This window comes from Falco peregrinus, chromosome 5 (assembly GCF_023634155.1).
Source record: "Falco peregrinus isolate bFalPer1 chromosome 5, bFalPer1.pri, whole genome shotgun sequence".
NCBI lineage: Eukaryota > Metazoa > Chordata > Aves > Falconiformes > Falconidae > Falco > Falco peregrinus.
In genome coordinates this window covers 68,385,579-68,412,221 of record NC_073725.1, presented here as the reverse complement: position 1 = coordinate 68,412,221, position 26,643 = coordinate 68,385,579, and the positions used below count along the sequence as shown (strand labels likewise).

The 26,643-nt window shown below is 57.1% G+C and overlaps 4 protein-coding genes across 12 annotated transcripts; 1 reads left to right on the top strand and 3 right to left on the bottom strand.

Moving 5' to 3' along the window:
- Window positions 1–1,475: 1,475 nt before the first annotated feature.
- Window positions 1,476–5,269, top strand: LOC101915636 (potassium voltage-gated channel subfamily V member 2-like). 2 transcript variants are annotated; one of them, XM_055803340.1, is made up of 2 exons: window positions 1,476–2,975; window positions 4,330–5,269. In XM_055803340.1, the coding sequence occupies exons 1-2, from the start codon at window positions 1,720–1,722 to the stop codon at window positions 4,481–4,483; spliced, it is 1,410 nt and encodes a 469-aa protein (XP_055659315.1). In that variant the 5' UTR covers window positions 1,476–1,719; the 3' UTR covers window positions 4,484–5,269. The 2 variants fall into 2 exon arrangements, with proteins under 2 accessions (XP_055659315.1, XP_005240913.2); XM_005240856.3 differs by having other exon boundaries at window positions 1,482–2,970.
- Window positions 5,270–6,571: 1,302 nt separating this feature from the next.
- On the bottom strand, window positions 6,572–9,577 carry LOC101920616 (bone morphogenetic protein 2-like). Its single transcript, XM_027791480.2, has 5 exons — window positions 9,223–9,577; window positions 8,973–9,109; window positions 8,007–8,129; window positions 7,397–7,595; window positions 6,572–6,978 (listed from the first exon to the last, which is right to left on the bottom strand). The coding sequence occupies exons 1-5, from the start codon at window positions 9,482–9,484 to the stop codon at window positions 6,572–6,574; spliced, it is 1,128 nt and encodes a 375-aa protein (XP_027647281.2). The 5' UTR covers window positions 9,485–9,577.
- A 1,350-nt stretch (window positions 9,578–10,927) lies between these two features.
- On the bottom strand, window positions 10,928–23,096 carry LOC101915461 (uncharacterized). Of its 8 annotated transcripts, none has more exons than XM_027791484.2 (9): window positions 23,017–23,096; window positions 22,856–22,914; window positions 21,649–21,725; window positions 20,928–21,023; window positions 18,689–18,828; window positions 17,357–17,624; window positions 13,295–13,476; window positions 12,673–12,731; window positions 10,928–11,851 (listed from the first exon to the last, which is right to left on the bottom strand). In XM_027791484.2, the coding sequence occupies exons 3-9, from the start codon at window positions 21,716–21,718 to the stop codon at window positions 11,701–11,703; spliced, it is 966 nt and encodes a 321-aa protein (XP_027647285.2). In that variant the 5' UTR covers window positions 21,719–21,725; window positions 22,856–22,914; window positions 23,017–23,096; the 3' UTR covers window positions 10,928–11,700. The 8 variants fall into 8 exon arrangements, 7 of the variants coding, with proteins under 7 accessions (XP_027647285.2, XP_055661668.1, XP_027647283.2 ...); XM_055805693.1 differs by having other exon boundaries at window positions 21,649–21,719; window positions 23,017–23,087; XM_027791482.2 differs by lacking the exon at window positions 23,017–23,096 and adding an exon at window positions 22,196–22,561 and having other exon boundaries at window positions 22,687–22,914.
- Window positions 22,918–25,693, bottom strand: POLE4 (DNA polymerase epsilon 4, accessory subunit). Its single transcript, XM_055805695.1, has 4 exons — window positions 25,460–25,693; window positions 24,039–24,123; window positions 23,715–23,756; window positions 22,918–23,379 (listed from the first exon to the last, which is right to left on the bottom strand). The coding sequence occupies exons 1-4, from the start codon at window positions 25,658–25,660 to the stop codon at window positions 23,366–23,368; spliced, it is 342 nt and encodes a 113-aa protein (XP_055661670.1). The 5' UTR covers window positions 25,661–25,693; the 3' UTR covers window positions 22,918–23,365.
- Between the last annotated feature and the right edge of the window lie 950 nt (window positions 25,694–26,643).

Genomic DNA, 26,643 nt, shown 5'->3' with positions numbered 1-26,643 from the left:
GGCAGTAGGGAAGGTGGGTTCTGCTGTGCCTGCCTGGGGCTGGAGTGACTCCAGCACCCCTCGGCTGTGATAGAAAAAGTGAAATCTGGGGAGCAGAGTGAATGGAGGGGGTGGAGATGGGAGGCACAGCTGGCACCGGGGTGCTCCTGCGGAATAGATGATGGGTGGAAAGCTTCGTCAAGGACAAGGTGAAAAACTTCAGGCTGTGTGAGCTTGTTTTTCTGTATTAGAGCAAGTGGATGGAGCGGGGCACCCATTGGAGCAGCAGGGTGCCTCAGAAATCCCAGCTCAGCCCTAGACAGGGTCCCTGTGCTGTCGGGGCCATGTGGTGGAGGTCACCTCTTGCCAGTCTGTCCCACGTCATCCTCTGAGCTCAAGCTGAGCCCAGACGGGCTGTCCTGTCGCACAGGGCAGAGCCCTCATGCTGTGTGATGGGAGCAAAGCTGCTGGGCAAACTGGGCGCTGGCAGCCTCTTCCCGCTGCAAGGTCCTGTGGGTTTTGCTTTATGGATCCTCCAAGCTGGGTGTCTCAGGGTTGCAAGAAAGACATTTTTATGGATCTTGTGCCAAAACTTGGGGCCATGTTTGTGACAGCAATTTCCCTTCCTCTGTCTGGTGCCAGAAGCGGTTTTGTTTTCCTAATCCCCAGGCTCAGAGGCTTCAATTGTAGCGGAGCCTGAGCTGCTTTTCAGCCTCAGAGCAGCTTTGTGCTCTGGGTCTCTGTAGTTAATTAGATCAGTTCATGGAAATCAACGGGATGTTTTAGGTGCTCAGGTGGGGTTGTGTTCCAGGGTGAGACATCAAAGATGGGTGTGTTTAACCTTGGTTCCCCTTTTACTTGTGAATCCCCAGGATTATTGCCTCCTCTTCAATTCCAGTAGTTCAAGGGGGGCTTCTGCTGGATGCTTGCACCTCTGGAGCCCTGTTCCATGTTCCTGCCCCTGCTGTGGGGCACTGGAGCCGGTGTGGGGAGCCGGTGGCACCAGGCACCGGTACGGGAGCAGCCGGTCACGCCGGGACCCGCTCGGGCACCGCGCGGAGGGTGAGGCTGTTCCTTCACCTCTTCCCTGCAAATCTGTGCTGGGGGGTTTTGAGGGACGAGCTGGGGGGTCACAGCCATTTCCCTCCTCTAGGCTGTGACAGCTGACAGGTCAGGGGCAGCTGCATTAGCGCTTGTGTGCTTAATGAAGGACCGGTGCCCAGAACAGCATCTGCTGTGGGGGTACAAAGCTGGTACAAATCCTGCGTGTCTGCACCGTTCCGTGCCTGGCAAGGGAGGGCTTCCAGGGTTAAACCAAGGCAAGTTCACGCTCTCCTTTCAACTTGCTGTCCTGGATGCCCTCCTTGGGAACAGGGTAGCGTGTGACAAACGCTAATAAGAACAGAATAAGGAAAAAGAAAAGCGCAGAGCTGGAAATAGTCGCTTACATAAAGGGCTGGTGCTTCAATCTCATTATTGTCTTAAGGAACAGACACTTAGCTGCCTCCGACTCCTACAATGCAAAGCACAAGCTGATAAGCAATCGGCTTTGGGACCTGGCGGGTGCCACATGGCACAGTGACATGGCCAGTGCCCACTGGGCTAGCAGCTCACCACCGTTCCTCTGAGCTCCCGGTGTCCGTCCCCGCCAGCCTGCGCCCAGTGGGAGCATCCCCATGCATTGGGGGCTGCTGCCCCCCGGCCCGTAACGGGAATCGCCGCTTGGCAGGGTCGGGCACCATGAGGCAGCTGGGGATGAGGCGTGCAAGTCTGTCGGCCAGCCTGAAGATAGGGGACCGCAGGGGCTGCTGCCAGACGCCAGAGGAGGAGGAGGTCCACATCCCCTTTGCGCAGGACAGCCTGGTGAAGCAATGGAGTTCCATGCAGAACATGATGGACAGAAGCGAGGAGAAAAGCAAGACTCCTGTCCGAAGGAACAAGTACCTGCTCAACATCAACGTGGGTGGCCAGTTGTTCCAGATCGCTTGCAAGGTGGCGGCCCAGTATCCCATCACCAGGCTTGGGAAGCTGGCCCTTTATACCGACCCTACGAAGAAGATGCAGCTCTGCGATGACTACTCAGTGCAGAAGAACGAGTACTTCTTCGACAGAGATCCTTCCATTTTCCACTACATCTTCCACTTCTATTGCAGTGGGGTCCTGTGGATAATGGATGAGGTATGTCCCAGTAACTTTGTGGAGGAGACGGAGTACTGGGGGATCCATCTGAAATACTCCCAGCGCTGCTGCCGGATCCTGTTTGAGGAAAAGCAGGATGAACTCAGCGAGTACCTGAAAATACAAAAGGAGCTGGAGGCAGAGCTGGAGCCCCTGTCCTCAACGGTGCAGTTCGAAGGCAAATTTCTGGGGCGGTTTCGGAAAATGATCTGGAACCTCATTGAGGATCCATACTCTTCTGTCGCAGCCAAGATCATTGCTGTCATGTCGAGCTTCTTTGTGCTCATCTCCATCATGGGCATGACGCTGAGCACAGTGGAGGAGATGAAACACAAGACAGGGAAGATGTGGATGGAGCAGCTGGAGATGATCTGTGCCATCTTCTTCACCTCCGAATACCTCATGCGGCTCATCTCCTCCTCCAGCCTCAAGAACTTTCTGCGGGCGGCGTTTAATGCTGTAGACCTGGTGGCCATCCTGCCCTTCTACGTCCAGATCCTCTTTGAAAATTTGGATGAAGGAGACATGCTTTACCATGAGGAACTGCACAAGGTGGAGAATGTGAGCAAGCTGGGCAAAGTACTCAAGCTCATCAAGCTCATGAGAATCTTCCGCATCCTCAAGCTGGCACGCCACTCCACCGGCCTCCGAGCCTTCAGCTTCACCTTGCGCCAGTGCTACCAGCAGGTTTGCTGCCTCCTCCTCTTCATTGCCATGGGAATCTTCACCTTCTCCGCTCTCATGCACTCGGTGGAACATGATGTCCCAGGCACCGCCTTCACCAGTATCCCCTGCGCGTGGTGGTGGGCAGCGGTAAGGTGTGAGCACCTTCCCCCAGGGAAGGGGTCTGGTGGGGCTCTGTGGGCAGGGGCTGCCCTGGTGCTGGAGGGATTTGCTGTTGGTGCTGGCCGGGAGGCAGCAAAGGGCCCAGGTTTCCCACCAGCTCAGCGATGGTGGGACTCCCAGAGCCCTGCACACTCTGAGAGATCAGAGATTGCTCGGAGGTTCAAAAGCCAGTGCTGACGTGGGATGGTGGGACAGAGGTGGTGGCCTGGGAACAACCTCCAGGGCTGGGTTCGTGGCAAGGGGGATGTCACTCGTCCTGGGCTTTACCTGCTGTGGGACCCGTGGCGGGTGGATGTGGTTCAGACCCCGTGGCACGGGGACAGCCACCTGGGACACCCGTGGTGGCCTGGATGAGCTGGGGAGGCATGAGGGGGTCAGAGCTCCTGGGGCTGAGCTGGGGACCTTGGGGCCACATGTGGAACCAAGGAAACACAGTCACAGCTTGCCTCAGCCTGTGTCCTCAGAGGGGGCAGAGGGGTGGGCTGCAGCCCCTGTTTGTGGCCGTGCTCATGCCAGGAGCCGGCAGTTTGCTGAGCCAAGCGCTGTAATAAACCTGGGATGACCTCCCATGCGAGGAGCCGCTAAAGCACTGGAGAGCCAGAGGTTATGAGGGTCGTTTGATTTGTGGATAAAATGACCCCACAGGTCACTTCTGCTCTTACAATCCCCCTTGGCCACTACCGGCTGCCCACTTCAAAGTCATCCCTCCTCGAGGAAGCGCAAAATCGCTTGGCAGGATCACCAGATTGGAGTATTTGAACGTCCCCAGCTGCCCCTGCCCCTGGTCCGCGTGGCTCTGTGCAAAGCCTGGACCCCTCTGCCTCCATTCCAAAATCCCACTCCCCTGTCTGTCATCCCAATGCGGTTCCTCTGGGCGCGTTCCTGGGCAGTGCCTCCGTTTCCATCGGAGGGAGGGTCTGGGAAGCTTCATTCCCATGGGACTGGGCAGCTTACGGCCAGGAAGCGCTGGAGCCGTGGCTCCATGGGGTCAGGAAGCTCCGGCAGACAGCCTGGCTGCTGGGAAGGGTTCAGCTCAGCTGGGTTTGGAGAGACACATGGAAGGAGGAGGGAGCTGGGGGGCTTGTCTCCAGCCTCTGCTGCTGGGGCCTCATCCAGCCCTCTCCTGGGGCTCTGTGAGCTCCGGGAGCTGAGCCCAGCCATGCAGGCAGCTGGAGCAGGGCGCAGCGCCATTCCCAGGTGGTACCTGGCTCCCCTGCAGCAGCAGGGGGAGGGGGGTCCCAGCATTGGTTTTGGGGGGGGTGGTGGGGTGGTGGTGTCTGCTGGACTCATTCTTGTGGGATTTTATCCTTTCCTGTCCTCGGCCAGGTCAGCCTCTCCACTGTGGGCTATGGAGACACGGTGCCCGACACGGTGCTTGGCAGGATGGTGGCGTTTGGCTGCATCTCCTTTGGCATCATCCTCAACGGCATGCCCATCTCCATCCTCTTCAACAAGTTTTCGGACTACTACGCCAAGCTGAAGGCCCACGAAAACGAGACCAGCCACTCACTGAAGATCTCCAGGAGGATCCGCTTGAAGGAGCGAGCCCTGCGCAAGCTGTCCGAGTGCTGCAGAGCCGACCCCCGCTGTCATCACTGATCCCCCCCCCCAGACACCCCCTCCATCCCGCTCTGCCCCCCCCTCCGGCAGGTCCTGTCCCCTGGGGAAGCCCCGTGATGTGGGGAGCGAGCAGCAAGTCACAGCAGCAGCTGCGGGGGCTCTGCTGCTGTTTGGGGGGGGGTGGGTGGAATGTGACGGTGACAGTGCTGTGACCCTGCGTGCTGACCCCCATGTCCCACCGAGCCATCGGTAAAGTACCGGCCACGTGGGTGGCCAAGGTGGCATCTGCCCAGCCTGGGCTGGGCTGTGGGCACCCGGAGGATGCAGGGTGACCTGTGGGATGCACGGGGTGAGCCATCACCTCCCTGAGGATGGCAGAAGGGGACACCCACGGTGAGGCAGGAGCTGCTCTGCTCCCTCAGTGAGACACATGCAGCCCCCTCCCCAGGTGGCAGCCCTGGACCCCTACCTGGCTGGGCAGATGTTCAGCCCAGGCTGACCGAGTTTGATGGGGGGCTTTGGGTGAAAGGCCACAAAAAAGGTGGCAGCCCCACATCCTTCCAGCTAAACCCACCACCCACGGAGCCTGGGGGGACAGTCCTGGCTCAGGGTGGGATGCGGCGGGAGCCATGGGCACCCTGCGGCCGCAGCGCCGGGAGCTGGACCACCCCCAGGAACAGGCACTCAATAAACCAGGGCAAAACCACTCGCCGTCTTGGATCGTTGGCCAGCCACTCTGTCATTCGGTAATGAATTCGGTCACCCAGCTCGTCCCTGGGGGGGTGAGGAGGGGCCGTCCCCAGGGCTCACAGCCGCCTCTCCTGCCCATCGGTGGGAGGATGGGGTCTGCGTGTTGGGTTTGGGATGGGGAGCCTGGCTCTGGCTGCTCTGGAGGAGGATCTGGGACCCCTGCATCTGCTCAGGGCGTGTGGGCTCTGCCCCACGTTCTCATTGCCGGGGCAGAAGGGAAGGATTTGCCCTCTGGGGTGACACCAGGGGGGATTCGCCCCTTCCCCTGTGTGGGAGGGGGACAGGGACCCCAGGGTGCAGGGCAGGCAGCGGTGGGGTGCTGGGTAAGCTGGTGCCTGCCAGGTAGGGTTTGGGTAGTTGCAAGGTGGGCTTGGAGAAGGAGAGCTGCTGGGGGGTCCTGGTGGCAGCCGGGGACACGGTTCAGCTGCTGCTGCTGGAAACTTGCTGCAAAGGAACAGGGCTCAGCAACGGAACCTCCCCCCCACCCCAGAGGCTGTACCCCTACCCCAGAGACTGCACCCTCCACCCCACTGTGCCCCCACCACCAGAGACTGCGTCCCCCACTCCAGAGACTGTGCCCCCCACCCGAGACTGCGCCCCCCACCCCAGAGGCTGCCCCCCCCACCCCAGAGACTGTGCCCTCCTACCCCAAAGACTGTGCCCCTCACCCCAGAGACTGCACACACACACACCCCTCACTGTGCCCCCCCCCCCAGAGACTGTACCCCCATCCCAGAGACACCATGGCTCAGCTCGCACCACCCCTCCCTGGGCTTGCAGGCTGTTTGCTTGCCCCGGCCACCCCCCCCAGGATCCCAGGCGGTGGTCCCACAAGCAGCCCCTCGGAAAACAGCACTTTTAATAGTTCCTCTGAATTCATTTTACAAGTCACAAAAATGCAGCAATGTACAGACATTTACAGGACACTGTACAGGCGGTTTCTGTCATATATTAGTGCTTTTGCTATATACATATAGTACAGCCTGCGGGAAGGCTCTGCGTGGGGCAGGGGACCTGCCCCCCTGCGCAGGGCACCCCAAAAGGGAGCTGTGGCCCTGGGTCGATTTAATCAGAGCTTGTCCCCTGGGCATGGTGGGGACCTGAGGCCACCCGGAGCAGAGCTGGGTACCCCCTTGCTTTGCTCGCCCTGGGCTCTTCCAGAGGGTTTTGTGGGACAGAGCCCCCCGCGGAGATGCTCTGGAGGGAGCAGGAGCATCCTCCACCACCGCGGCGTTTTCACCTTCCCGCTCCTCCTGCCTCAGTGGCAGCCGCAGCTCCCGGCCACCATGTCGTCGTACTGCTTGAGCACCACGTTCTCGTCATCGTCGAAGTAGAGGAGGTTGATGGAGTAGAGCTTGTCGGGCACGCAGCAGGGGCTGCTGACGCCCTCGCTCAGCTTGAGGGCATTGATGATGGACTGCACGGTGGCATGGTTCGTGGGCCGCATGTTCTCGCCCAGCGGGAAGGGGCAGGAGCCCTTGCAGTGGTAGGCGTTGTACCCCCGCGGCGAGATCACCCAGCCGGACCAGCCGATCTCCTCGAAGTCCACGGACAAGGGGTGCCGCTGGCAGGGCTGCAGGCGGTCCAGTGAGCGCGTGCTGCGTGGCCCCCCCGGCCTGGGCACCGACATCGCCGCGGGGAGAGCGGGAGCCTGGGGCGGTGAATCTGCTGGAATGGAGCATCTGATACTGTTACCCACTGTGCCAGCCTGGGAGGGGGGGGAATGTGGTGCAGCCCCCCCCCCCCCCCCGGCCACCCCTTCCCTTGGGTTCTGTCTGCAGCCGGCTGGGGCAGCAGCTTTGGGCACAGCCTGTCACCAGCCTGGGCAGAGCCACCAGGAGGTGACAACCCCACAGCTGCACTCATCAGGGCAAGCAAGACCCAGATGTGCATCCACAAGCAAGACCCAGATGTGCATCCACAAGCCTGCACCCCCACACCAACCAAACCAGAGAGGGGACAGCCCCTCTCTCTGGCTGGAGAAGGAGCTTTGGAAGGAGCCCTCGCTCAGGGAGCCCCCCAGCACCCCAGGGGCAAGGGGATGGCAGCACCGAGGGGCCTGTGCCAGCGCTGTGGGACCCACCTGGGAAGCCAGCCACGGGCAGGGATGCTCCCCGGCGCCCGTCGTCCGTGAACAGGACCAACATGGGCTTCTTGCTCTCGTGGTGGTCCCTGCCCGACGCGAACTGCAGCGGTGGGGGGTCAAGCGAGCTCCCACCCAGGCCCTGGACTGTTACCACCAACCCCTGGTTGCTGCTTTCATCTTCGGTCCAGTCGCGAACCTAGGGAACCAAACCGGCATCACCGTGGAGCCACAGGCTGGGACAGGTACCGCACCGGTGTCCCCATGGCCCCCAGAACCAGACCCCCGTGGCCATGGTCCATCTGCCAGCCGTGGGAAGGGGCTGTGCTGCTCCGGGGCTGCACACAGGGGATGCTGAGGCAGGAGCCAGCACCAGCGCTACCTGCATAGCAGCGGGAGCAGCCCGGGGCAGGACGGAGCAGACCCCGGGGCTCTTGGCAGGTTCTGACCCCCCCTCCCAGGGGCTGTGTCCCCCCATTGCTGCAGAGACAGGAAAACGCATTGGAACCTGACAGGCTGCTGGGGGGGGAAATGGGTTAAGAAAAGCTCCGTCATGCAACCCCCCCAGGGTTCCTTCAGTGCCCCCCGAATTGGGGGAAGAGCAACTCACCGCCTGCGTGATGGCGAAGACCTCCCAGCCCGCGCCCTGCAGCGAGACCAGCCGGGCTGCCAGCAGCTTCTTCCCGCCCGGAGCATCCGGCTGGCTCTGCGCCAGCACCTGGTAGATGCTGACCTGGGGAAGGAAGCAAAGGGTGGCTGCCACCAGTGCCCTGCCACCAGTGTGTCCTGCCACCAGCGTGCCCTGCCACCAGCGTGTCCTGCCACCGGCATCCTTCCACCAGCGCCCTGCCACCAGTGTGTCCTGCCACCAATGCGTCCTGCCACCAATGCGTCCTGCCAGCAGCACCCTGCCACCAGCGTGTCCTGCCACCAGCGTGTCCTGCCACCAGCATCCTTCCACCAGCGCCCTGCCACTAGTGTCCTGCCACCAGTGCCCTGCCACCAGCATGTCCTGCCACCAGCATGCCCTGCCACCAGCATGCCCTGTCACCAGCGTGCCCTGTCACCAGCGTGCCCTGCCATCAGTGCCCTGCCACCAGTGTCCTGCCACCAGTGTGTCCTGCCAGCAGTGCGTCCTGCCACCAGCACCCTGCCACCAGCATGTCCTGCCACCAGCGTGTCCTGCCACCAGCATCCTGCCACTAGTGTCCTGCTACCAGCGCCCTGCCACCAGTGCCCTGCCACCAGCACCCTGCCACCAGTGTGTCCTGCCACCAGTGTGTCCTGCCCGAGGGGGAAAGCCCCTGGACAGGGACTGGGGAACAAGCGGTGGGAGGTGGCGGAGGTGTCACCAGGGTTTGTGCCTTGGCCAGGTCAGGGCACAGATCAGGACGGTGCCTCAGAACCTGCCACAGTTAAATCGTTGGGGATTCTCTGTGCAACACGCAACGCTGCCGGATGGATTGCACCGAGCCGTGCCGTGCCGTGCTGCAGTGGCACCCCTGGGCACAGGCTGGGGCACATCCCCCCTCCCGTCCCCGTCCCCATCCCCCTCCCATTCCAGCCCCCTCCTCACCTGGCAGAAGTGGTGCCTCCTGGGCCCATCGGCCGCCCTCGGCCAGAGCCGGAAGAGATGCAGCTCGGCCGTCAGGATCTTCTCGTTCTTGGCCACGCTGGAGAGGGCGAAGAGGAACCGCATCTTGTCGCCGTGGGCTGGAGGGAGGGATGCGTTGAGACATGGACTCAAACTGGGGGCAGCGCCTCTGCCAGCCATGCTCGGCCCCTTCCCACCGCCCCATCCCTGGCATCGCGCCCCCCCCCGTTACCTTTATCCAAGAAGCTGCGGACCGTGTTGCCCTCCAGGATGTCAGGGTTCTTGGTGACACCGTCTGCGTTGGCGACGGTGTTAAATAGATCCACCATGTACTGGGGTGGCTGCTTGACGTGAGCCGGGGTGGGCGGAGGGTCTTCCATGCCAAAGACCTCCAGGAGCCTCTTCAGTGCCTCAGCCCGCTGGCTCGCGGCACCGGCCGGGCTCGGGCACGCCGGCTTGGCCAGGGCCAGCAGCAGCAGGATTGTCCCCAGCATGGCTCTGGTGTCCCTGCCCCAGCTCGACTCCCCCCTGCCACCCCAGCGCTGGATTTATACCTTGCTGGAAAGATGGATTGGAGGGAAAATATGCACAAGAGCAATCAGGAGGGTAAAGAATGCTAATTGCCATGCTAACAAGGTGCAAAGCTGGGCTCCTGTGCACCTGCACCAATTAGCCCCAGTACACAAGCGGGGAGCGGAGGAGGGCTCACCCCAGCCTCCCCAGGGCTGGCAGGGCACACGGGGGTCTGGGGCCACGCAGCCCCTCCACAAGGCCCTGGCTGGGCTGCGTTTGCTCTCTGTAGGAGGCTAACTGGTTTTTAATGATGGCATTAGCGGGACAAACAGGAGGACCTTTGTGTGGAGGAATGCGGCCTCCCTGAGAGCCAGGCAGGCTGGACCAGCATCCCCTCCCCATCCCTGTCCTGCTGCAGCACCTCACCCTGCCCCACGCCCTGGCCACTGCCAGGGGTGAGGAACATCAGGGGGCTTGGTGTTGTCCCCATCCAATGTCCCTATGAAGCGTGAGTGGGGGGTGCCCAGGGACCCCTCATGTGGCAGGGGCAGCCCAGGCTGCAGGTCCCATGTCCCATGTCCCACCCATGCAGCAGGGGAGCCCAGGGTGCACGTCCCAGTCCCATGTCCCATGTCCCTCCCATGCAGCAGGGGAGCCCAGGGTGCGCGTCCCAGTCCCATGTCCCACCCATGCAGCAGGGGAGCCCAGGGTGCACGTCCCAGTCCCATGTCCCATGTCCCTCCCATGCAGCAGGGGAGCCCAGGGTGCACGTCCCAGTCCCATGTCCCACCCATGCAGCAGGGGAGCCCAGGGTGCACGTCCCAGTCCCATGTCCCATGTCCCTCCCATGCAGCAGGGGAGCCCAGGGTGCACGTCCCAGTCCCATGTCCCACCCATGCAGCAGGGGAGCCCAGGGTGCACGTCCCAGTCCCATGTCCCATGTCCCTCCCATGCAGCAGGGGAGCCCAGGGTGCACGTCCCAGTCCCATGTCCCACCCATGCAGCAGGGGAGCCCAGGGTGCACGTCCCAGTCCCATGTCCCATGTCCCACCCATGCAGCAGGGGAGCCCAGGGTGCTGGGACTGCGGTGCAGAGTAGGCTTCCAGCAGAGACCCAGCAGTGCCGGTGGCTGCAGCATCCTTCCACAGCGCTGCCAGTTCTTGGGCCGGGGCAATAACTCAGCAGCAGGAGGAACCAAACCGAAATTAAACTTTTTTTTTTCATTTAAAAAATAGCCGATTGGCTTCCTGGGCATTAAAAAGCATTTGCTGCCAATTCCTGAATGTTCAATATTAATGAAATGCCACAAGAACCCTACGGACTCCAGATGATGGGATAAAAGCCAGTTTTTTTGCTCTTGTTCCCCAGTGACGGAGAAATCAGGTTGGTGAAGGCAGACGTGTTGACACAATGCACTTGTACACTTTACATTTAATATTTGTTTTAATGCCACACGACTTAATGGAAAAAAATAGCATTATACAATACCAGCCAGATAAAAAGAGCCAGAGTTAGCAAAGCCTGTTGGATCTCACAGGGAACAGGGAACCCTGCTGTGAATGAGGCTCAGAGGTACAAACTCTGTGAGAGGCTTGGCACAGAGACAGGATGGTGTGGGACCGGCACTGCACCAAAGCACTGCCAGGACAACGCGACAGGAGACAAGCTGAAGGCTCCTTGCCCAGTTGTGTATATAATTTATTCTAAGCCATTGCTTGGCGGGTGAAAGGGCTGTTCGTTATCCAGCCTAGGGAGGGAGGCAATGACAGCCTTGAGTTGATGGATGGAGGAAATTATTTGTATCCTCTGGATCCTTTCCTTCCTCTTCCCAGCACGCGGGTGTCCCACAGGATAACTGGGGCTGCCTGCAAAGGGACATGCCTGCCCTTTTCCCTCTCCTCTCCCACTCCGGCTCCACATTTTGTAAATGGGAGCAGCCGAGCCTGTGCCACCCCGCACACCACATCCCCCTGGAATGCCTGGGCAGATGGAGGGGGGGGGGCCATGGGGCTGCCCAGCTGAGCCCCAAGGAGCTGCGAATTGCCCACGATGTTTATTTTACAAGCTGTGAAACATTTTCTAGAGGGTTCATTTATACAAGTGCTGTTTAAAATAGCTTTTATTCAAAAAATACCCTTCTCTCATTTACATATACTACAGACAGTCTGGCAGGGGTCTTGCAGTAGCCCCAGGCCCGCTACCCCCTGCACTTGCACTGTCGGATGGCAACGACGGTGCGGACGCGGTCTCGGCGGCTCCAGAACGTGTGTACATCGTACTGGTGAGGGACGCAGCGGCTGGAGGCAGCTTCTGCCCACAGCAGACATTTCTCTCTGCCTTGGGACTCCCTGCAGTTAGAGACAAACCCAGTACATCCCCGGCCCCCCACATCCCTGCGGGTCACCACCTGCAAAAAAGGGCAGATGCCCAGAGGCGGGTTGGGGGGGGAGAAGAGAGGCAGCTTTCTTCTGGCACATTTATTCCTTACTCATGGTGTAAGGTGCTGAACTGTCTCCTCCCTCTCTGCCTGTGCAAAGCAGGGATGATGACTTGCTTTGTGGTTTCGTTTGCTTCCCTTTGCATTCGCCACATTTTTGTGTCTGCAAGCAACGCAAAGCAAAGTGCTGCCCCTCCGGGCCTGAAGCAACTGTCTGGACTCAGCCTGTCTCAGAGCATCCCCCTCCTCCTCCTCCTCCCACCCCACTGCATTGCCATCAGGAATGGCATATCCCAGGCTGGAGAAAGCCACTGTCAGGACCCTTCTGTGTCTGATATCACGGGGGGACCACATGCTCTATAACCAGCTGCCCAGTGGGCCAAATTTGGCATCCTCGCCAGCAGGTGAATCTTGATCCCTTGAAGCAGCAGAGCAGTGTGCGGTGGCAGCACCACTCCAAACGCTGCTCTGGTTCAGCTTTGTTCCTACACGGTTAGACAGAGCCCAGAGGGTGAGCTGTGGGTGTTACCCAAAACCCGCTCCTGTGGCATCCCCCCGGGTCCTGCCCTGGGAGCAGCAGATGCAGTCCTAGGGAGGAATGGGAACAGCCTCTGAATAGCAGATTGTGTGAGATAGATAGATAGATAGATAGATAGATAGATAGATATACATCTGCTAAACAGCAGATGTGCCCAGGAATGAGACCAGCCGGATCCTGGCAGCTGTGCTTACCTAAGCAGGCAGGGATCCCCCCAGGAGCAGCTGCCCAAGCACCTTCCCACATCAATTTCCTGCAAAGATTTGCAAAACAAAAGCATGAAAATCCCCTGCAGCACCTCACTGGGGACACACCAGGGGACCGCTCACCGCTCACCGTGCCCTCCACCCACCCTCCATCCTCAGGCTGAACGTACCCCCCTAAGAAAGGGCAGCAGCACGGCAAAACTTGCAAGAAGAAGTACTTTGGGTAAGGAGCAGTACTTTGGGGGCACACCAGTATTTTTTGAGTCAGAGGTCCCTGTCTGCAAAGGTATGTTAAAGTAGAGAGCAGAGCCTCCACTGAAGGTGAGCTTAAGATACACTTAAAGATCAAAGAATTTTTTAAATAAGTATCTCGCTGCTCCCTTAATTATTTTTTAAAGCAAGCCTCACCCCAAACAAAAGGCCATTTGTTACTTCACGGCACTGGTGCATACACAAATCAGTGGTGGTAAAATACATTTTATAGCATAAGATAATACAAATACGAGATTTTTACCACTAGTTTGTTGCCAGGGTGTGCTTAGCTCTCCAGGGTGAAGCTGCCCATGCCAGAGCATCCTCCAGAGAGGAGGCCAAGCCGCGGGAAACCAACCTTGAGCCGTTCCTCCCTGCGTCCTGCAGAGCTGTGCACGATTTCATAATAATATTCCACCTGGGAAACGCGATAGCATTTTTCCTTCATTTCGCAGTTCTCCAGCATCTGAACCACCTCCCCACCTTGTGGGGTTTTGACTAGAGCAGCGCTGAACTTTGTGGGCATGCAGAAAAGTCCATCTGGAAGAAAATGAGAAAGAAATTTAATCTGGGGGTGCATCTATGGCTGCAGCATCTTCTCCGGGGGTCTGCCATGTGGCACAGACGCAGCATCAGGCTCCAGCATCCAGCACCCGGCGTGGGAAGTGCTGTTTTCTGTGTGAGGGTCCCCAGCTGGGAGTCTGGGGCTTATTCCTTCGCCAGCTCAGGGACTCAGCAGTAGATTTGGTTCCTCCATCTCAGTTTCAGACCAGAGGGCAAAGAGAGGTTATTCTGGGTGCAAATTGTGAGTCCCAGACCTGACCCTGTGAAAGCCCCATCTCTGGGGAGATGGCCTGAGCTATTACATGTTATCTTTGAGAAAAAAAGGTCTTTGAACATAAAATATTCATGGCAGCACTTTTTCCAGTGACATGCTCTCACACCAGGGAGCTGGGGAACATTATTTAACATTTACTCATTCGGCATTCAGGTTTGCGAGGGGGCCTGTGCCCCGCACAGGCTTCTCGGGTGCTGGAGCCGGTATCACCAGCTCTCCTGGAGGTGTATTCCCCTGGGCACCTCCAAGGATTTGCTTTGGGCTGGGCTCTCGGCTCTCCATGCAAGCAGATGAACCTGCCAGAGCTGGGATGGAGGCAGCATCTCCCCGCATCAGCCCGCGTTATTCCGTCTGCCCTACGCACGCCGTGGGACGGAGGAAGGGACAAGGGGGGAGGAAAGGGAAGGCAGGCGATGGCCCCGCTTCTGGGGCTGCAGGACCAAGTCCTGCTTTGCCTTTGCTTTCCCTATCCAAGCGTTAACTCAATGAAAAACGTGCAGCGCCAAAGCCCCGTTCTGTTTGGATGCGACAGCCCTAGCCTGGTTAAGGAAGCCACGCAGAGAGCAGGGTGAAGGGGGGTTTGGGTGCACACACCAAAAGCCTGCACCTTTGCATTTCCCACCCATACCAGGACATGCTGTGACAGTGGCAGGTCCCTCTGGGCCAGGCAGGTCCTCAGGGACAGAAGCATCCCAGCAGTAACCCAAATCTAGCTGGAAGGAAACAGGCACAGGCTGACCTGCCTGGCTCAGTTTGAACACGTGCTGTGCAGAAAGAAACAGCTTCCCTAAGTCTCTCCAATTAAATTCGGGTTAAAATCTCTACTGCACGAGCTAGAGGAGGGGAAGAAGGATGGTTAAGTCAATGGTTAAGTCAGTCTTGGGTTTGGGTTCTAAACAGGACCTGGTCTCTCCCTGTCCCAGCCCTTGGGTGCGGATCCTTCAGGATTTGTGTTTGGTTCCTGGCTTTAAAATGGTCCTGAGAGTTTCCTGCTCACTCCCAGCTACTTCATCAGCTGCTGGACATTTCTTTGTTCCAGGATGGGGCTGTGTTTGCAGGGGAGGGAAAAGCATTTTCTGAAAGCAAACGTCTCTGGGATGCCTTAAGAGGAGGACACAAAATGACCACAGATTTCTGGAAGCCAGTATTTCTGGGTGAGATTTAAACATCCTCCTCCAGCCCTCTGGCTCCTCCGACATCGCCAGTCTTTAACAGGACACTGGAAGTGTCAGCCTGACTTTCCAAGGGAAAATCTAGAAGGAAAGTGCTGAGACCCAAGGGAGGGCAGAGGCAAAGCTGGGGCTGAGTCCACATTTCCCAGCCCTGGCCCATTATCACTGTGTGAGCCACCATCCATTAGCCACCCCGGGGGGGGGGACAACAGCATGGCCCAGCACCTTCCCCTCACCCGTCTGGGAAGTAAATGCTGATTCTCCCACCTCGGGGAAAAAAGCACTTCACGCTGCCTAATTTTCTTTTCCACTTGCTGTGTGCCTGGCGGCGGGGTGACACAAGCTGCGGGAGCACTGGTGCCGGTGCCCAGCCGCTCTCTCTCGGAGGATGGCACACACAAGCAGAGCCCCTTGGGCTTTTTTATTTTCCCTGCCACCCACCCGGCTTCCCCAGCCCCTCTAGCTCAGGCCTCTTTGCTGTTTTCCACCTCAAGACTCCCACTGGTCTCTGTCCCTCTCTAGTGGCTGCTGTACAGCTGTGGTACCCCAGCTGCCGGGAAGGTTCTAAGGGGGCAGGTTTAGATGCAGAAATGCCAATAAAATGACATCAACAAAGTCCAGGAGAACTGATTTTATCAAGCGGTGCTGGAAAATCATTTTTTTTTGAATGAATTGTTCATTCAATGTCAATGAACCAATAAAAGGTGACTTTTCATTCTGATAAAAACAGATTGGTTCAACTTCACCGATGTGACTCTTCGGTTATTTGATGTGTGGACTCAAACAGCAGCACACCAGTTCAGGAGGAACCAGTTCAGCTTTATCCCACTAGAAGGTTTTGACCCGTCTGGAATGATTTAGTTTGGAGTGTTCATTTCTGATTAATTTCTGAAACATCAGTGTGGTTCACTGGAGCTGAGATAAAAGGGCATTTCACACTCCAGTGTTTCATGGTTGCTGTGTGGGCTGTTTCCAGTAGAGCTTTTACCATCAGGTTGTTCTTGCTTTGAGTGGAAGGGTTGGAGTGGAGACCCCCAAGGTCCCTCCCAGCCTGGGTCACATTGATTCTATGATCTCTGGTTAGAGGATGCTTTCCCCTAACATGAGGTGGTTGTATTTCCATCCTCACACCATGCACAGGGGCACAGAAATACCATTTCACCTGCGGATGTAAGGGCCTGGCAACGGAAGGGAAAAGAAAACCCAAATCCTGACAGGATAAAATACAATCCCATTCCCACCCAAAGGCAAAGAGGGTTTGTGTAGCAGACCCAAGGGTTGTTAGGTCACGCTCCGAGCTCTGATGTGGGTGCTGGTGACACAGAAGGGCTCGTCCCCATATTCCTGGAGGGAGGGGAGCTCTCCATCGTTCCCACACCTGCACTCCATCATTCCCACAGCTGCACTCCATCGTTCCCTCACCTGCACTGTAACTTGGATCAGAGCATTTCCCCACACTCCATCGTTCCAACACCTGCACTGTAGGCTGGATCAGAGCATTTCCCCACACTCCATCGTTCCCACACCTGCACTGTAGGCTGGATCAGAGCATTTCCCCACACTCCATCGTTCCCTCACCTGCACTGTAACTTGGATCAGAGCATTTCCCCACACTCCATCGTTCCCACACCTGCACTGTAACTTGGATCAGAGCATTTCCCCACACTCCATCGTTCCCACACCTGCACTGTAACTTGGATCAGAGCATTTCCCCACACTCCATCGTTCCCTCACCTGCACTGTAACTTGGATCAGAGCATTTCCCCACACTCCATCGTTCCCACACCTGCACTGTAACTTGGATCAGAGCATTTCCCCACACTCCATCGTTCCCTCACCTGCACTGTAGGCTGGATCAGAGCATTTCCCCACACTCCATCGTTCCCTCACCTGCACTGTAGGCTGGATCAGAGCATTTCCCCACACTCCATCGTTCCCACACCTGCACTGTAGGCTGGATCAGAGCATTTCCCCACACTCCATCGTTCCCACACCTGCACTGTAGGCTGGATCAGAGCATTTCCCCACACTCCATCGTTCCCTCACCTGCACTGTAACTTGGATCAGAGCATTTCCCCACACTCCATCGTTCCCTCACCTGCACTGTAACTTGGATCAGAGCATTTCCCCACACTCCATCGTTCCCTCACCTGCACTGTAACTTGGATCAGAGCATTTCCCCACACTCCATCGCTCCCTCACCTGCACTGTAACTTGGATCAGAGCATTTCCCCACACTCCATCGCTCCCTCACCTGCACTGTAACTTGGATCAGAGCATTTCCCCACACTCCATCGTTCCCATACCTGCACTGTAGGCTGGATCAGAGCATTTCCCCACACTCCATCGTTCCCTCACCTGCACTGTAACTTGGATCAGAGCATTTCCCCACACTCCATCATTCCCATACCTGCACTGTAGGCTGGATCAGAGCATTTCCCCACATCGATCGTGACTTCCCAGGGAGAGTCTGGAAAGAAGGTTTTCACAGCTGGGAGGCGAAGACATTCCTCAGGGCACATGCTGCAGTGACAGCCGTCCACCACCTCTACCTCCCGAACACCTTCCAAGAGCAGGAGTCGCTCCATGTGCACGTGGGTGGGCTCGCAGCAGGAACCCCCAGGGCAGGATCGTGGGGCTCCCGGCCGCAGCAGTGAGTTGGGGTGCCTGACCTGCAGCTGCACAGAAGAGCACAAGTGGCATATACACTGGTAAAAACATGCCACAACCTCCAGCATCAGCTCCTGGGTGAAAACCCCTTCTGATCTAGAACTGACTCAGCTTTTACTCCTTCCTCCCCACAAGGCAGCGCAGCGGTGCTGCCCTTCCCAGCGACACACCAGAGACTGTTTATTCCCTAAACCCCTGCTACAATCAGTTGAACTGTTCTGGCTAAACAGTCCTTGTTCCACCCCAGGCTCCTGATCGGAGGGGTCAGCATGACGACAGCTCTGAGGAACAAACGTGCGCCTTGCCTGCCTGGAAGACATTGCACCAGTGGTGACAACAGTGGGACAAGTGGCAACAACATTTTTCAGTTACAGTCCCCCAGGTGAACACTCACAGGACACACACGTGCAGCACCCTGCAGAGCTTGTTTTCATTCCCTCTCCAGGTTTAGTTATCCTGGTGGAGATGGGACTTCAAGCAATGTCAGCTCTCCCGGGATAAAAGCATCGCAACCTGCGCATAGCCACGTCCCCAGGTGCACAGGCTCCTTCTAGTCCCTCCCAGCAGTGACACAGGGGACGTGATAACGGAAAGACATAAGCACCCCGAAGGCCAGATACTCATCAGAAAATCACAGATCCTGCCAGTTTTGTTCAGCCAGGCAGAAAAATGCCTCCAACCTTTCTACATACAGGACACCAGCTCTCACATACAGCAGATGTGGCTGAAAGAGTTGGTCCTGCTGCTGGGCTGGTAGAGGACAGAAATGCACTTGGATGCTGCCTGGAGCAGCTGGGTAAGTGCTGTAATAGCCCTTCAGCTCAATTCTGGCCCTTCCTCTGACACAAGGCATCCAGTACGGCTGGATAGTTTCCATTTGTCTAGCCTGAATAATCCACTGCTTGCTGGCTAACGAGGACAAGAGGCTCAGTGATGGGTTTTCTGCAATGCAGAAGCCCAAACCAGGTATTTTAAAACACGTATAAAATCACAACCCCAGGCAGCAGTGTATGACATTCACCCAGACCCAACTGCTCCTGCCATGGGGATGACACAAACATACTTTTCTCACCTTCTTGCTTCGAAGGAAATCAAGCATGGAAGAGTGTCTGGAGAGCTCCAGGAGGCTGGGGTTGAGGGAGCTGATCTGCTGGGATGAGCAGCTGGACCGGCACTTTCCAACGTCCACGCTGACAGGACTGCCAGAGACATCTGTGGGACATGAGATTAACAAAACGATTACTCCTCCCTAATTGTGTGATGCTGGGGAGGCCCAAGCTGAAACCAGGGCCAAGTACAACACAAATACTGAATAAAAATACAGGGTCCACCCCTGGGAATTCTGCCTGGGAAAGAGATTCCTTCAGCCTGAGCACCTGTGGAAATCCCAGAGGGAAAGCTAGTGCTGCAGACACCACTACTGCACTTGCAGATCAGAAGTAAAACATTTCATAACAGACTGGTAAGTGTTCTACAGAATATAAAGAATGCAATTAAATCTACCCTAGGAAACCATCAATTTAACTTTTTTTAGTGAGCTCGTGAAGGGTGGGGTGAGAATAGATGAATACATTGATTAGCAAAAGGAAAATGCAAATGCTCAGCTGTCACTGAACTGCAGACCTTGAAGGTACTGGACAAGCCTGAGCACCCAGCGGGTTCAGGGTGGATCCAGGACAGAAAGAGAAAGAGAAACCCAGCTCTCCTCGCCCAAAGGAACCTCTTCGTGGGGCTGCTTGAGCTGAAAACGAACCTGCACTCCCCCACCCCACCCCCAAATTCCCATCTCACAGCTCCCCAAAGCTGCAGCACTGCCACATTAGCCCTGCGGGCAGAGGATGGGAAGGTGGGAATGGGAGACAGGACCATGACATCCAGGTTTACATTGGTTTATTCTGCTGTATTTTGAGTTTGCAAAATATCGTGGTTATTGGCTGATGGCTGTTTCTTCTGGAAATCCTTCTAAAATGAGCTATTCTTCCCCAACAGTACCGTCCATGCTCAAAGGACTGACTGATGTAAAACCTCCTTTTATCGTATAACAGGGAAGAATATTGGCCTTAAAAGTGCCCATTGAGTAGTTCAGCACCACTATAATTCATCTGCTTTCACCTGGTGGAGTTGCAGACCCAGTGTGGGCCCCAAAACTTTGATTTCGCATTGATTTCAAACCTCATCTTCAGTGTCAGTGCGAGAGGCAGCCCCCATCACCATGCTGCGCAACACCAGGGAGTATGTAGGGACACCAGGAAGTGTAGGGACGTTCTAAACTCAGACATGGGTTGTAGCCGCCGATAGCTGCCCCAGGATTGCTTTGCCCAGGGAAACAAGTGAGCAGCAAGCCAGGTAGCAATTTGCAGCGTATCAGCCATTCCCAGGTGGTGATCCCTGTGAATGCTCCACTGGTCACTTTGCAAAGGACACTTGCCAGCTGGAGACACTGGTAACCCCTGCCCTCCCATCCCCGCAGCAATACAGGCTGTGTTTATTATTTTTATCGCTATCTATTCCTACTTTTACTATTTTCATCATTATTTACTCTTGGGAAGTTGTCTCCTCTGGAGATGATGAGCTGTCATTGCTCGTGACAGTTCTTAATTTGGATACGATCATTTTATAATTCCTACTGTTCACACAAGAACCTGATATTTTGTAAACAACAAAAGCTAAATATGTGCAAATACTGCTCTCGTGCACTGAACCTAAGAAACCTCAGACTTTCAGCTATACAGTTTAAAGCCATTTTCACATATCGGTGCTAAAACCAGCTGAAGCTCATCTTATGTAGCCTTACTGCCGCTACAAGGGGAACCGAGACCAGAGGCTAGTCCTGAAGGCCACAGATTTATTTTTTTTTTTTTTCTGGTGAACAAACGGAGCTATTTTCTACTTTCTCTGCACGGTAAAGTCGGGTTGCCCTACCGTCTTGCTGACAGCCCTTCCAACGTTAATCCTGGGAAGCAAAAGCCTGCAGTAGTCCTGAATTTATGCAGTGCCAAACGGAGGCGAACACAGACTACAAACATAACCCCCCTGCCAGCACACCGGTACAGAAAATGCAACCTCCTTTCTGCAGGCGCACAGACCTAGGGGCCAGGCTGCCCATCAGTCCCTATGCTACCAAAAAATGCTTGAAGCGTTGGGATTATCTGGGTGATGAGTCCTCATGGTATTTTCCTGTCCTTAATCCCCTGAGGGAGAAGTCACTAGGATAATTGCAACATAAAAGGAATACGGGAGGGATGATGAGCAGGATGTGAGTGGGGAAGGTTAAAGGATGCAGGTTTCTTGGGGGCAAAGGGGGGACTCACCATGCCCAACGTGGAGGAAATGGCTCTGCCTCCTGCAGCAGCCCCTCTCTGCAAACAGGTTCCCTTGCTCGTCCCCTCTGCCGTCAGCATCGACACCTGCGGTCACAAACCACCGAGCCCAGTGTCACCCCAGTTGTAACTCACCACCTTTCCTGCTGGAGCGGAGAGGAGGCGCTGAGCACCAAGCACCAGTCTCCAGCCACCTGCTGTCCTGAACCAAACTGCTCCAGTATAAGGGAGAGATTTAGAGTCCTTATAAAGGGACATGACCCATTTGACCTCTCAGACCTGGCTAAACACCTAGCTGCTTAATTACTCCAAGAAAACGTTGTGGTTAGCGGTGTTTTATCTTAGGACATCAGTCCCCTGCTCTCTGCTACTTCCACATTACTGCAACGGGAGCTCGGGTAAGAGGAGCGATCACACACAGCACAGAGCAGCTCAAGGGCACTGAACTCCCCAAAGATTTCTGCACAGCAGCTTCCCCCGAGACAAACCCCGCATCATCAAACATAAAAAACCTGTTTGCTGAGTGCAGACAACCCTCGGTGCTGCTTACAGCGAAGAACTGCAGAAAGCACACACCATGTCTGTACAGAAGCATCAGATAGGAATGAAGCCCGTGCACAGCCATGCACTACACACCCACACGAGCCCTTTTCTCTCCTATGAAAGAGGCCAAAGCAGCATTGAAGACAACGAGAGGGAAAAAGGAACTTACTGGCAAAGATGGGAGCACGCAAGAGCCCAGCAAAGAAGACGAAGAAGACGACAGCTAGTGGGTCCTGCATACTGCACCTTGGGAGACACAAAAAGACCTCCAGTATCTCTGATACTAATACCAGGTCCTCCTTCAGCGGGCCACCAGGTGAAGGGCTCAGCGACAAACCGGTTCACATATAGCCAGCAAATGTCTTCAGATTGCGATCTGAGCAAACACCTAAGCAGCCTGAGCAGTGATGGCATCCTCCCACAACATGTCTACAGGGATCAGACCTCCAGCAAACTTCAAAGCGTTTCTTGAGAGCTTTTGCTCCCAGCCTGGGGAAGCTCCCAGGGGGTCTTTGTTCTTCCCACCACTTTCAAACTAATTCAGTTTGGAGTCACTTTTAAGTCCCCTCATTTGAAAGGAACCTTCATCCTTCAAACTCATTCATTGCATTCAATGGCCTTTTTATCTAGGGACAGCCCCCTTTTGTTGCCCTCGGGACACTAAAGCTGAAACAAAGCTGGCTCTTTGATAAAGATGGCAACAGGGTAGGACTCACACCAGCAATGTCGGCATATTCCCCACAACCACACCGAGACGGAGAGGCTGCTGCTCTGTTTTTGCTTCTTTTCAATGTGACTTGAGTCCTGGAGCCAAGAGGAACCATCTTTCCTTCTAGCTTGTCAAATACACGCAGGGAAGTGCTAGCCCCCCCACCAAAATCCTGGAAACAGCAGAGGCACAGATGGTGCTCGGGTGATGCAAGGGGCTCAGCTGTGCCTGCCGAGGGCAGCGGGATGTCCTGGATGCTTGCTGCCCATGCCTCTGAATTACAGAAGTGAGGATCTCTGCACCACCTTGGCCAAGTGCACGTGGCAGGGAACCGATCCAGTTCCCAGGGAAATTTTTTTGGTTTTTTGCCAGACTGAGGAATGAAAGTGCACAAGAGAACAGTGATGGCAGCATAAGGCACCTGACACCACTCTGGTATTTGAAATAGGGGTTTGGGTCGAGGCTGGGTGGTGGGTTTTTTTGGTTACAACTACTTACAGGTGCAGCAATCACAGAGATTTATGGAAGCTGTACACCCCTAGGAAAAAGCCTGGAGCTCATAGTTCCTGGAGGACAACAGGGCTTCACTGGGATAGATGCCTTGAGGACACAATTAGCGAAAGCAAAATGCTATTAGAAGGCATCCTTTCAAAACTATGCCATTTACCGCAGCGCTACAGGAACACCATCCCCTTCATCCCAGCAGCACAGGAGAAATCAGCACAGCTGTTCAACAAAAAAAATAATAAAAAATTTAATTGTGTTTGGCCAAGAAACAAACATATACAAAGAAAATACATTTCCATAAAAAAAAACATTTCACCATGCCTGGGCACCTGAGCCAAGCTACTCTCCATTCCGAGCTCTGTGGTGCTGCAGAGTACCTGGAGAGGCAGGGACAACTACTCCGAGCAACTGCCGTGTGACCTGGCCAAAGCTGGAGAGCAGTCTGCACCGTGGCGGCAGGGCACAGCTAAGTGACATACAAAATATTTATGAAAAAAAATCTGCCTTTTAAATAAAGAACTTACAACAACTTAAACTTTATACAAAATATTATGGTTGTCATTTCAGTGTCTCAATTCCAGGAACTATTTTCAAACTCTCAGTGTCCTGTTTTCCACTCCATGTCCATCTCCTCAGTTTCTTTCTCCAGAGAGCTCCATCTCTGTCCACCTCAGTCCAAAGTACCTAAAAATGGAAAAGGAAAAAAAAAAATTAGTCTCAGCAATTAGAAATACAGTTATGTGGACAAATGAAACGTGTTTACAAGCTGCCAAAGGAATATGCAGTAACTTTTTTTCAAGTTTAAGCAAATCACATGCAAGTAAAACCAAATCTAGCTAAAAAGTATTTTATGTGTCTCAGGGTCCACTTGGATTTGTGTTTCACCATTCAGAGAGGGGCATAACAAGTTACATCATTAAAGATGCGGAAACAGTGGCCTCTGCAGACGGTTAAGTTCTTTCTCTCCCAAAAAGATTACAGAAAATACTGAAACCAAGTGAAACCAAGTAGAAACTCACCTTCCAAAAAAGCAAATTCATCAATAGCTTCAATGGCATTATCTGCAAAGCAAATTGAAAACAATTAACATGGATAAACCAACTCCATATTTGCATGTGCATCTGAAATTACATCACAGTACAGCAATGGATTTCAAAGAGGTTTACTTGGCTTGGAGCCTGTGTGTGAAATTATTAGCATAATATTTGGTAGAAGAGAAGTTTTTCTCTCCCAACTTCAGAAAAAGAGAAGCACCTATGATTGCTTCATCCCACCGGGACAGGTGGGAAAATCCTCCATCACTGCAACACTTTGCTAAGGATAGCACAAAACATGCCTCATACCCAGGTCTTTTCTCTGCAGAGTTTTCCTTTTTCCTTGCTGAGCGTACACGTACGCATCCTTGGCTATGGTTTCAACAAACAACTCCTGCAAGGCAAAAAGAAGTGTTTCACACAGGGGATGAGAAAAGGAGGAGAGAACACCCTGAGGAAAGGTCCTGCACGACTTTGGCATGAAACCAGAACCTCCACCTTAAAATTTCCCCTTCCCAATAAATTGCTCTAAGAATAACAAATGCGATCGTCGGACAGCGGTGCACATGAGAAGCAACAGGAGAAGGCCCCGAGTGTGTCGCACACAGGGGGTTCCCTGCACAGGGCTGGGAGGCTGGCTGCAACACCAGCTGCTCCCATGGCATCTTCTGAAGGAAGAAGGGTGCCCTATGCTCAGCTCAGGATGGAGCGGACTGAGCACAACCGGCATCCGTGCCACGCGGTGGGTGCTCAGCAGTGGGGAGCAGGTGCCCAGCAGCTGGTGGTGCCCAGTCACTGAAGCCCAGCAACCTGAACCCAGCAGCAACTGGAATTCAGCACCAGCTGGTGCCCAGCAGCCTGAGCCCAGCACCAGCCAGTGGTACCCGGCACCAGCCAGTGGTGCCCAGCACCAGCCAGTGGTGCCCAGCACCAGCCAGTGGTGCCCAGTCACTGAAGCCCAGCAGCAACTGGAGCTCAGCACCAGCCCAAGCCCAGCATCAGCTGGTGCCCAGCAGCCTAAGCCCAGCAGCCGGTGGTGCCCAGCATTGGCCAGTGCCCAGCAGACGGTGCCCCGCACCAGCCAGTGGTGCCCAGTCACTGAAGCCCAGCAACCCGAGCCCAGCACCAGCCCAAGCCCAGCACCAGCTGGTGCCCAGCAGCCTGAGCCCAGCACTAGCCGGTGGTACCCAGCACCAGCCAGTGGTACCCAGCAGCCACTGCCCAGCAGCAGCCGGTGGCACCCAGCAGCCGGTGGCACCCAGCAGCCACTGCCCAGCACCAGCCGGTGGCACCCAGCAGCCGGTGGCACCCAGCAGCCGGTGCCCAGCGCCACCCGGTGGTGCCCCGCAGCCCGAGCCCAGCCGCCGGCGCTGCCCCGCCGGTGCCCAGCCCTGGCCGCCGGGAGGTGCCGCAGAACCGCACGGGGCCTCACACGACGGCCGGGCCAGCCCAGCCCAGCCAGCGCCCCCGGCCCGCGCAGCGGGAGCCCCCCCGATGGAGGGCAGCCCCGTCACGGCCCCGTTACGGCCCCCCGGCGGGCCCCGGCCACCGCCGCCGGCCCCTCCCCGCCCTCCAGCCGGCGGGCCCGGCCCGGCAGGGGCTACCGTGCGCCTGGAGCGGGGCCCGCCGCGCCCTCCGGGCTAAGCCCCCGCCAAGCGCCGGTTCTAAGAGCGAAGCAGCGCCGCGGGCTGCGGCTCCCGGGGCTCCCGCAGGCCGCCGCCGCCCCTCACCGTGGCCCGCGCCAGGACGAAGACGGCCTCCTGGCTGGCCAGGCTGACGTCCGGGTCCGCCTTCACCAGCGCCTTCACCCGCGCCAGCGGCAGCCGCGCCAGGCGGGCCGGCCCCGGGCATGGCGGCCCCGCGCCCGCCGCCTCCTCCCCCGGGCCCGGCCCCGGCACCTCCGCGCCCGCCACCGGCCCGGCCGCCGCCATCCCGCCCCCGCGCCGCGCCTGCGCCGGGCCGCCGCGGGGAGGGGCCGGGCCGAGGGGGCCGCGGCGGAGCCGCCGCACGGCGGGGCCCGGGGCTGGCGGGGGTCGGGGGGCACCGCAGGAACGGCCCTGCCGCCCCCGTCCCACCCGCGGGCCCGGGGATCCCAGGACACCCTAGACGGCGCCCCCCGCCCGCAGACACGGCCCCGGGGCTCCCCGCCGGCCCCGTCCTTCCCCCGGCCGCCTGTGGGGCCTCCCCGCCGCCTCGTGTGCCCCCGGCCCGGCTCTCGTCCGCCCTCTCCCCCCGAACAGGGCTCTGCCCCCCCCGCGGCAGCGACCCCCCCTCCATCCCCCCTCCAGCTGGTGGGATCAAACCCTCCGGTGCCCCCCGCCCCCCGCAGGACCCCCGGGCACCGCCACGCTTGGCCAAGGCGTCCCCGGCCCGGCCTTGCCCGTGTCCTCCGCAGGCAGCAGCCGCTGCGGGCACCACCGGGGGGACAGCCCCCCGCAGGGCTGGGGGACACGATGCTGGGGGGACACGGGGGGACAGCCCCCCGCAGGGCTGGGGGACACGATGCTGGGGTGACAGCCCCCGGCAGGGCTGGGGGGACACGCTGCTGGGGGGACATGGGGGGATAGCCCCCCGCAGGGCTGGGGGGACATGCCGCTGGGGGGACAGCCCCCTGCAGGAATGAGGGGACACACCAGCCCTCAGCAAGGCTGGGGGGACACGCTGTTGCTGGGGGGACGTGGGGGGATAGCCCCCCGCAGGGCTGGGGGGACACGCTGCTGGGGGTTGAGGGGACACGCTGCTGATGGCACAGAGCCCTGCAGGGCTGGGGGACATGGGAGGACAGCCCCGCACAGGGCTGGGGGGACACGCTGCTGGGGGACACATGCTGCCATGGGGCTGGGACACCAGCACCCACCCGTCGCTGGGCAGAGCATCCCTGCCACGGCGCCTGGCCTGACCTCTCGGATCTCCC